The sequence below is a fragment of the Helicoverpa armigera genome, chromosome 29 (genome assembly GCF_030705265.1).
Source record: "Helicoverpa armigera isolate CAAS_96S chromosome 29, ASM3070526v1, whole genome shotgun sequence".
Taxonomy (NCBI): Eukaryota; Metazoa; Arthropoda; class Insecta; order Lepidoptera; family Noctuidae; genus Helicoverpa; species Helicoverpa armigera.
In genome coordinates this window covers 1,638,179-1,648,177 of record NC_087148.1, presented here as the reverse complement: position 1 = coordinate 1,648,177, position 9,999 = coordinate 1,638,179, and the positions used below count along the sequence as shown (strand labels likewise).

The following is a 9,999-nucleotide window of genomic DNA, read 5'->3' as shown; positions in this document are numbered from 1 at the left end:
TCAAGACAGTGCTGGCATTATTATTCATTATAAACTAAGCGTCTGCAGCTAGAGTAAACGATGGAGATTTCTGATGTTGGTAACGAAGAGCCGACATATTCATTTTTCAGACGTAGAAGAAATAAACGTTAATCATCGCCATTGCTCAAGTTTGATTAATGATTACTGACTTTACAGATTATGTATTCAGAATCCCCCTTTATTTAGGGTTCCATATTTAAATTGAGCGGATATTCTTGAGGGGAAAATAAAACCAAAACACATATTCTTACGTCATAAAAAATACTTTTAATAAACTCTTAACATTAAAACTTAACATACAAAAAAATATTAAACTAACCTAAACTGACTCTAAGATTATCACAAAATTATGATATCTCACGAATCTACTGACTGACTGACTGACTGACCGATTGACTAGTCGTAAGAACACAAAATATTTCTTAAAATAACATTATGAAATATTTAATCATTCTTTACCGACCTTCAAAAAAAGATGTGTAACAAAATTTTTTTAAAATTAAGTAATGGTACAATTTTGATCATACTTAGGATTTTTTTTATTAGCACATTAAGTTTTATGTAACTAAAAAAAGAAACTTATAAAAGTTACTTCGGTATCATAAACACATCTAAGTACGTAATTGCAAAACAAAATCATGAAAAAAAAACATATTTATTAACAAATTCAAAAAAATTTGCATCAAATAAGTAAGTCTTAACAACAACCAAAAAAATTATTGAAAAAAAACATATTCTTTCAAAACTCAACGGTGCCAAAAAGTTTGCCTTCAACAAGAAAATGAATAAAAAATACAATCAGCCAGTCTCCCTATACATTCAATAGCTGTCATCAGCGGGGGCTCTCTTGTAGAAAGCGCGGGACACATCGACAGGGGGGCGAAGGCCTAGCCAGGCGAAGTACCCGTGACGCCAGAGAAGCATCAAACTCAGCATTATTGGTACTGCTAGAAGCACACCTGGGGACAAATAAATAAGTTTACTAGAAAAAAATAGAAGGGCCTTTAGATATTCAATTTATGTGTAAAACCTTCTTCTAGGTGTGATAAATATGTAGTATGCTGAAAATCAGTTCGGTGAAACGTGAGATAATCACGCACAAACATACAAACGATATAAAAACGGTACAATTAAAATATTAAGGTTTTTGGTACAAATCACAGAGTTAAAGAAGTTAGAAGGCACATTAAATTGGTGGGTCCGGGTGTCACTTGAACATGTTTGGCGATCGTTACGGGTAGTCAGAAGCTAGAAACTGATAACCAGTGTTGCCAAAGGGTATCGTGGTGCCCGGGTAACTATCGCTCCTTGTAAAACACTAGTACTCAGCTGCACCCGGTTAGACTGGAAGCCGACCCCAACATAGTTGGGAAAAGGATAGACAGATGATACAATAAGGCGCTTCTTTAAAAATTTGTATCTTGAACTTTCTTGCCGGTTCTTTTCCCTAAATCCTATTATTTCACTTTTCACATAAATTTTCTTTTATGTTTGAATGTAGTCTACTTACAATATTCGTAAGAATTCATGGAAATAAAATTATACTTACCAATAAGAGTTCCAAGCAATATAGCACCATCTTTCTCGGGCCTGTGACCATACTTGTCGACACAGCGCATTGTGCGGTGGATCTCATGAAGATGCTTCATTGTGTAGCCTCGCATCTCAATCGGTTCTTGGCAACTGAAATAAAAATATCATATTATTAGGCACATCATTATTTTACCAGGACACCACGTTGGTCTAGCCCTGAAGTCGCGGTGGACTAATGGGTAAAGAACCAACCTCTGAAGTATGAGGGTTCGATTCCAGGTCAGGCAAGAACCAATGCAACTTTTCTACGTTTGTATGTCCTTTCTTAGTGTATCTTGAACACCAATGCCTGTGTTTCGGAACGCAAGTTAAATTGATGGGTCGCAGCTGTCATTTAACAGTCTTGGCAGCCTTTACGGATAGTTAGAAGCCAGAAATTTAGACCAAACAGTCTCGCCAAGGTTGGCCCAAGTAACTGGATTAAGAAGGTCAGTTAGGTAGCCTTTATGGCTTATTGATACTCAGCTGCATCCAGTTAGACTGGAAGCCGACCCCAACATAGTTTTAAAAGCCTAGGCAGATGCTCATCATAATACTCACACATATTTATAAATAATCGGGATTTAAATGCGATACTACATATATAAAAAGGTGATAGATAAGTCAAAGTCAAACATTTATTTGCGTTTGTGACTCATATTTTTCTCCTACCTTGTTTTCTGGTTTTACCATGTTTTTTTGTATTTTGTAAGTATATTTGCTTGTCTGTTTTGTGTCCTATATAACCGCGAAATATTCGGTTTTGAGCATGAACGTGGACGGATATTGCGGAAGATGACGACCAAAGAAACTATGGATGGATTGTGTAAGAATGTTATTTGCGTGATGACGGCAGATAGAAGAGTATGGAAGGAGAAAACATGCTGCGCCGACTACGAATAAAATTGGGATAAGGGCAGGAGGATGATGATGCATCTTAACTGCGAATAAATGCTTTCACTTTGACTTTTGTAAGTCAGATACCAGTCTAACCTAATACACAAGGGTATTGGGTTGCCGGGTAACTGGGTTGAGAGGGTCAGATAGGCAGTCGCTTCTTGTAAAGCACTGGTACTCAGCTGCATCCGGTTAGACTGGAAGCCGACCCCAACATAGTTGAGAAAAAGGCTCGGAGGATGATGACTTTGACTTTGCCCTTTATAATACTTACACCATGGTAGAAGCATTTCCTCCCTTGGTTTCGACAACCGGAGTGAGGATATCAACCATCCACTGCGTAGAGCAGTCGCAGAGGTAAGGATTGTCAGACACATCCACCTTCTCTAACAGGTCCCAGCGAGAGATCAGGCGGGAATCCACGTCAGACAGGTTGTTCGATTTTAGGTACAACTGGAATTAGAAAATATTGGTTTCATGATAATATATTAGGTACCTTCAAACTTTCTTTTTTTAGTTTTGGTTTGTTTGGGTTTTGGATTGGGGTAACTTGACCTATGTTTCTATTCGTTCTAAGTTACTTATAATAAATGTGTAACTAAGGGTCCGTTCAAACAGACCGGTTCTGAGAGCATTGGCGCGCATTTTTCATTTCACACAGACCGGAGCCAATCGGATTAAAGAGCATGCTATCGGAGCCAAGAAAAAGTACGCGATCGGAGCCGGTCGGCTCCTCTTATTATTTCACACTGAGCGCCTTCGAGCATTCTTAATGACAAAAGCAGCAGTGCACATAAAAAATAAACCTCACTACAAATACTAAGTATTCAATTTTCAACGTGTTAAGAATTTGCTCTTCTCCCCGAGCCGGTCTGTTTAAACGGACCATAAGTCTGTAGGTATATCTGTGGCGTTTTCACGCCAAAACTATTGAACCAATTTAAATGAAATATGGAACACAGATATAGTGGAGTTAGAGCCTGACAATATACATAAGCTACTTTTTACTGGCTATTATTTTTACTAGTTTTTGTTTCAAAATTGGAAACATCTAAAAAATCTAAAATTGGTGTTTTTTATTTATTGACCAATTTGAACTAAGCAACTGACCGAATACTATAACACCTGAACTCACCTCTTTAACAGCAGGCCAATCATAAGTTTCCCCAATATCATCAGGCCTGGCTAAAGCCTTAGGGTCGATCTCACTAAGAGAAGGGTTGAAGCTGATATGAAGCTTCTGAACTGACTCCAGTCCTGCCAGGGCTCCCATGCCGATACGACGGAGTTTGGGCATATTACACATGTGTAACTCTTGGAGTTTCCGAAGACGGGGGAAGCCACTGGAATTGAGAAAGGATTTTAAAATAAAATATAGTGTATAAGCTATAGGTGTTCATCTGATTGGCAGTGAAGAGGAAGATATTTTTTAGTTTTGGTTTTTTGGTTGGTCCGTGAATGGGTGTTCGTATTTCGGATGGCACGTTAAATTGGTGGGTCGCGGCTGTCATTTGAAAATTTTTGGTAGTCGTTAAGAGTAGTCAGAAGCCAGAAAGTTTGACAACCTTATTAGGGAGTCGCCCGGTAACTTGAGGAGGTCAGATAGGCAGTCACTGGTAAGACTGGAAACTGATACCCATTACCCAGCATGCAAGTTTATAAACTACAAAAAATAAAATCTTCCACCATGTCTGTTTATCAGCCATAAACTCAAAAACTTCTGAGAGGGTTAGACTATTAAATTTAGATATCATGTCTTGTTAAGAAACCCGGGTATTTTGCTAGATTTATTTCAATTAAAATTTCCATTAAAAACTTACGGATAATCTTCCGACGTCATATCCAGTTCAACAATAGGATTCTGGTTCAAATTCAAGTACACCAAGTTCTTGGCTTCATCCAGCTCTTGAGGAACGGCAGACAGACGGTTGTCGCTGATGTCCAGGCGCTCCAAGTATCGAGGAGTGTGGAGGAACTTGCTCGGTATCTCTGCGAGTTGGCAGGAACGCATTCTTAACGACTGCAAAGATTTTATGTTTAAGTTGGTGACAGCGCCATCTGTTGGTGAGTAGCATGTTCTCTGCGGGTGTTTTGTTGTTTTATATTTTATTTTATGCTTTATTTAACACATAAGTACTTATTGTAAATGAAGTAATTATATTTTTTCTTAAAACAACAAGAAGTATATTTAATTTAGCATAATTATCATCTTAATGGGCTGGTTAGTTGAAATTATCTGTACTTAAAATCTCTTTAAATATTGTCCGTCAGTTGCACAAAGCTCCATTAAAATTAAAGCTTCATTAAATCTATTGCTAACACTTTTTATCTTGTTGACAAAGAAAGAGTCAGCAATAGATTTAAAGAAGTATTAATTAACTTTAATGGAGCTTTGTGCAACTGGCGGTAAAATCAGTCCATATTATAAAAGTACCGTTATTAAGATGCTGTAATTATTTTAATAATAAATATGTATAAATCTTTCTATTTGCTACCACTTGTCCTTCTCACAAATATTTTTCTGTTTATCGCTCAACACTAGATGTCACTAACCTTCAACATTGGCAGACTTGAAATGGCAATTAAAGTGACATGATCAATAGTTGTCAAGGGGTTTCCACTCAAATCCAGTTCTTCCAATTCTGGTAAATGCTCGAACAAGTCTTGGTGAAGCGAGTGAAGGTCGTTGTAGGCCAAATTGAGGACTCTCATGGAAGCTAGAGGCTCATACTCTTCGGGAGCGAAACGACCCTGAAAACATAAAATTCTTTATTAAACTGTACTGTTTTGGTATGACTTGGACATCTCTAATATCAATATAACCGCGATAAAACCCGTAAAAGTAGTTTTATTTAAACGTCTAATTTGCGCGAAAGTGTCAGAAATCAATATCGTTAATTCCCCTCGAGCAATCGTGGGGATTAACGCCCATACCTTCTCTGTGTCAGAAGAGACTGGGAGATTTCTGTGATCTACATATATTTGGGGTTGGGGACTTACCTCAAAAGCATGGGGGCTCAGTTTCTCAGTGGTCAACTTATTGTAGCTCAAGTCTAGAACCCTCATCTCTTGCAGGTCTCTAAAGCTGGCGTTTTCAATGAATTCTATGCTACATCTGAAGAGGTTGGGGACTTACCTCAAAAGCATGGGGGCTTAACTTCTCAGTGGTCAACTTGTTGTAGCTTAAGTCCAAAACTCTCATTTCTTGCAGTTGGTCTCTAAAGCTGGCGTTTTCAATGAACTCTATGCTACTCCTGGACAGGTTGAGGACTTACCTCAAAAGCATGGGGGCTCAGTTTCTCAGTAGTTAACTTATTATAGCTCAAGTCTAGAACCGTCATCTCTTGCAGGCCCCTAAAGCTGGCGTTTTAAACGAACTCTTGTTAAACTTGGAGAGGTTGGGGACTTACCTCAAAAGCATGGGGGCTCAGTTTCTCAGTGGTCAACTTATTGTAGCTCAAATCTAGAACTCTCATCTCTTGCAGGTCTCTAAAGCTGGCGTTTTCAATATACTCTATGCTACATCTGGGCAGATTGGGGACTTACCTCAAAAGCATGGGGGCTTAGTTTCTCAGTAGTCAACTTGTTGTAGCTTAAGTCTAGAACCCTCATTTCTTGCAGGTCTCTAAAGCTAGCGTTTTCAATGAACTCTATGCTACACCTGGACAGGTTGAGGACTTCAATCGTCAGGTCAGCTATCATGGTGATGTTGGTGAAACGGTTCTCGCTAAGGTTTACCACTTCGGGCTTGAAATCGATGAGACCTGGAATTTTTCAATGGGTTATTTATTTATTTGTTGGCACACCAACAGTATTCATCATCTCCCGAGCCTTTTCCCAACTATGTTGGGGTCAGCTTCCAGTCCAACCGGATTCAGCTGAGTACCAGACTTTTACACAAGGGGCGACTGTCTATTTGACCTTGTCAACCCAGTTACCCGCGCAACCCTATGACTGTCAAAGATGTTCAATGACACATCACCAGCATTATAAACAACCAATTATAACAAAGTAAAATAGGTAACATTCTTGTTCATTATAGCTAGTGTAGATTATGGTGAACGCAAATCATTCCAGTTTAAAATTCATCGTCAACCATCGTAAAACTATGATTTTGTTCTTAACAGTGATGCGCGGTTCTTATACATAAATGAGTAAAGATTCGTCTAAGTTACGGACGGTTGATGTTAATTCTATGAAGCTTATATCTATGTGAAAAATAGAAAATAAGTTTAACTTACCTTCCCATTCGACTGTGGTGAAGAAAGTGGAAATGCCCTGGTCGACGCAATCTACCTTATTGTCTGCACATTTGCAGAGTTTGCAAATATTATTGTTTGCAACTGCATTTGACTCTGGCTTGACTGTTGCTGCAAAAATGTTGCGATTAGTAGCGCTATTCGATACGAGATGGCGCTGTTTTAAGTTAGCGTCATTGACTTACGCTAAATTATTGTTAGTCATTGTTTCATGAAATTATACAATTCTTTTACATTATTTATATTTAAAGAAACCATTTTAATATAGAAAAATTAAGTTTACTATAGTAAAATCTAATGTTTTGCTCTATTGGCTACTAGATGGCGTTACTTACTTTCATCTTGACATTGCACGCCAATCGCTAGGAGCGCAAAAATGACAGTCGTTACCACGCGCCCTCCCATTTTCCTGTGAAAAACAAAGAAAAATATCGGTGACTAAATATTGTCAGTGTGTAGGTAATATTGTCATACACTACTGATTATGTTAAAGATAATAAAATGTATCTATCTACGATTTTCAGACAGCTACTAACCAACCGACAAAAACAATATTTTTTGGTTGGCAACATCTACATTTTAGTAGATATTCATATTATTTTAGTATTCTCTAATAGCTAGCCTTTGTTTTTTTATACTCTAAAACAAAAGTTATGAATGTAGTAAAATGTTGTAGATACCTAGGTATTTAAATTGGCTTTGCTTTTTTAATGAGTTTCAAGAACTACTGGAAAGTAGTGTGGGTTATTAATTGCACACAGCTTTCCTCCATTAATAGGCAATTCAATACTGAGAGAATTTTTCAAATCAGTATATTCATCATCCTCCGAGCCTTTTCCCAATCATGTTGGGGTCGGCTTCCAGTCCAACCGGATTCAGCTGAGTACCAGTGCTTTACAAGAAGCGACTGCCTATCTGACCTCCTCAACCCAGTAACCCGGGCAACCCGATACCCCCTGGTTAGACTGGTGTCAGACTTTCTGGCTTCTGACTACCCGTAACAACTGCCAAGGATGTTCAAATGACAGCCGGGACCTACAGTTTAACGTGCCATCCGAAACACAGTCAATGGTGTCTAAGATATACTTACTTAGAAAGTACATACAATCTTAGAAAAGTTGCATTGGTACTTGCCTGACCTGGGATCGAACCCGTGCCCTCATACTTGAGGTTGGTCCTTTACCCACTAGGCAAATCAGTATATTAGTTCCTGAAATAAGTGCGTCCAAACAAAATAAACTCTTCAGAATTAAATATTATGAGCATTATGTAGATGTCCCTCTTCTTCTACCTACCATTAAACCAAAAAGAGTATCTACTACAGTCTAAATAAGTACAATGTGACAATATCTAGATTTCACTAAAACATAGGTAGATACAAGTTAGCAGACACTGTTCCCGGCTATCTAACAGATAACAATTTATCAGTTCTACATTACATTATCAGATTCAATGGAAATACATGAGCTCAGAGTTGTAAAAAGAAAAATTTTCGTGTTTTAGATAAAAAATCTTATTTGCAACTTGAAGATTTTTAGAACAAACTTCTTAAGTATTAGGTGCTGCTTATATAGATATAATATTATACAGCTGAAGAGTTTATTTGATTGTCTGTATGTTTGTTCTAAGGTCCGATTTGAAGTTTTCTTTCAGTGTTAGATAGCCTATTTATCTAGGATAGCTGTAAGTTATTTCTTATCCGAGTGCGCGATTTAGTTGCCATGGGATGCGGGTGAAACTGCCGGCGGAAGCTGGTAGCTAATTACTTTAAAACGGTTGAACCAATTTTTATCCAACATGTCTAAGCGTAAGACGTCCACCAACAAGATGAACAGACGACCTTATAAAGGTCGCCATCGACGCTGGATGCAGGTCGCCTCCAACAGGTATCTGTGGAGATCTAAGGGGGAGGTCTATGTTCAGCAGTGGACGTCCTATGACCGAGATGATGATGAATAAGAAACACTACAGGGCAAAAGAATATCAGGTTTCTCCATAGTGACAGTAGCATAAAGCGATTCTCATTTATCTTTTGTTTAATATAACAATTCAGTCGTGTTTTTTGCTCTAGTAAGTAGTTGTCAAACAAATAACATTGACATAACAGAATACGTTGTTTCTCCTAAAACTTAAAAGTACCTATGTATGTATAAACAAAGATATATTTCTATAGGTATAGAAAACCCAAGATTTTTTTTTTCAATATCTGGATTTTATGGAATGGGAAACTAGCTGTTATCCCGCGGTTTCACCCTCGTTCCGTGGGAACTACTGCCCGTACCGAGATAAAATACAGCCTATGTTACTCGGGAAGAGTGTGGCTTTCCAACAGTGAAAGAATTTTTCAAATCGGTTCAGTAGTTTCGGAGCCTTGAGGGTGCCAAGAAACATACATACAAACAAACAAAAAAAATATATCCTCTTTATTACAGTTTTATAGATTACATTATAACGTACCTTTATATGCAGTTCCAATAATCTAACACACCTATACATATATATTACCAATTTAATGGTCTCTTATCGATAAGAATTTTAAGTAGATATGTAACTATGTACTTACTCGAATTGCACCTTTGAAATACTCCTATATCTAATGCTCTATTTGTCTAAAAATAACTTGCAAAATCTTACATCAACAAAAATAAAAATCTATTCACCTTTTCTCCCCCAAAATCTCACAAACACATGAACAATATTTGATAAAACTTTGTTGAAACACACTATATGCCTGCTCCAATACGTTTAGGAGACTGAAAAACAAAATGTCGGCCGTCCTATCTTATCGCTTATCGTTTGTTATCAAGGTGTAAAAAGATATGAGTCACGCTAACACTTATATGTATAGGAAAATAAGGTATTGTATTTTATTGCCTTTAGTATCTACTTGTATTCTTTATGCGTATAACTGAACTACTCCTTCCTCCTAGCCGATTACCGGCTACGACGGCTGTTCTCATGTAAGGAGCTGCGTAGGACATATTATAGTGCACAAGCATTTGCGCAGACACAGATGCACTCACTATTCCTTCACTCTCATAACCCGATGGGAATATATAATATCTTAGACACCAATGACCGTGTTTCAGAGGGCACGTTAAACTGTAGGTCCCGGCTGTCATTTAACATCCTTGGCAGTCGTTACGGGTAGTCAGAAGCCAGTAAGCCTGACAACCAATCTAGCCAAGGAGTACTGGGTTGCTAGGGTAACTGGGTTGAGGAGATCAGATAGGCAGTCGCTCCTTGTAAA

The 9,999-nt window shown here is 37.9% G+C and overlaps 1 protein-coding gene across 1 annotated transcript; it reads right to left on the bottom strand.

Moving 5' to 3' along the window:
* Positions 1–263: 263 nt before the first annotated feature.
* LOC110378523 (leucine-rich repeat neuronal protein 3) lies at positions 264–9,566 on the bottom strand. Its single transcript, XM_064042682.1, has 10 exons — positions 9,410–9,566; positions 7,085–7,158; positions 6,732–6,860; positions 6,037–6,254; positions 5,044–5,241; positions 4,311–4,510; positions 3,626–3,833; positions 2,765–2,943; positions 1,571–1,704; positions 264–980 (listed from the first exon to the last, which is right to left on the bottom strand). Exons 2-10 carry the CDS (start codon positions 7,152–7,154, stop codon positions 841–843), a joined length of 1,476 nt encoding a protein of 491 aa, XP_063898752.1. The 5' UTR covers positions 7,155–7,158; positions 9,410–9,566; the 3' UTR covers positions 264–840.
* Between the last annotated feature and the right edge of the window lie 433 nt (positions 9,567–9,999).

Bases quoted from the DNA above. Each gene is read 5' to 3' on its own strand.
- LOC110378523 (XM_064042682.1), bottom strand. From the start codon at position 7,154: ATGGGAGGGCGCGTGGTAACGACTGTCATTTTTGCGCTCCTAGCGATT. The intron at 6,255-6,731 runs GTAAGTTAAACT...GAAAAATTCCAG, and splicing joins CACCACAGTCGAATGGGAAG to GTCTCATCGATTTCAAGCCC. The intron at 2,944-3,625 runs GTGAGTTCAGGT...TTCTAATTCCAG, and splicing joins ATTGGCCTGCTGTTAAAGAG to TTGTACCTAAAATCGAACAA.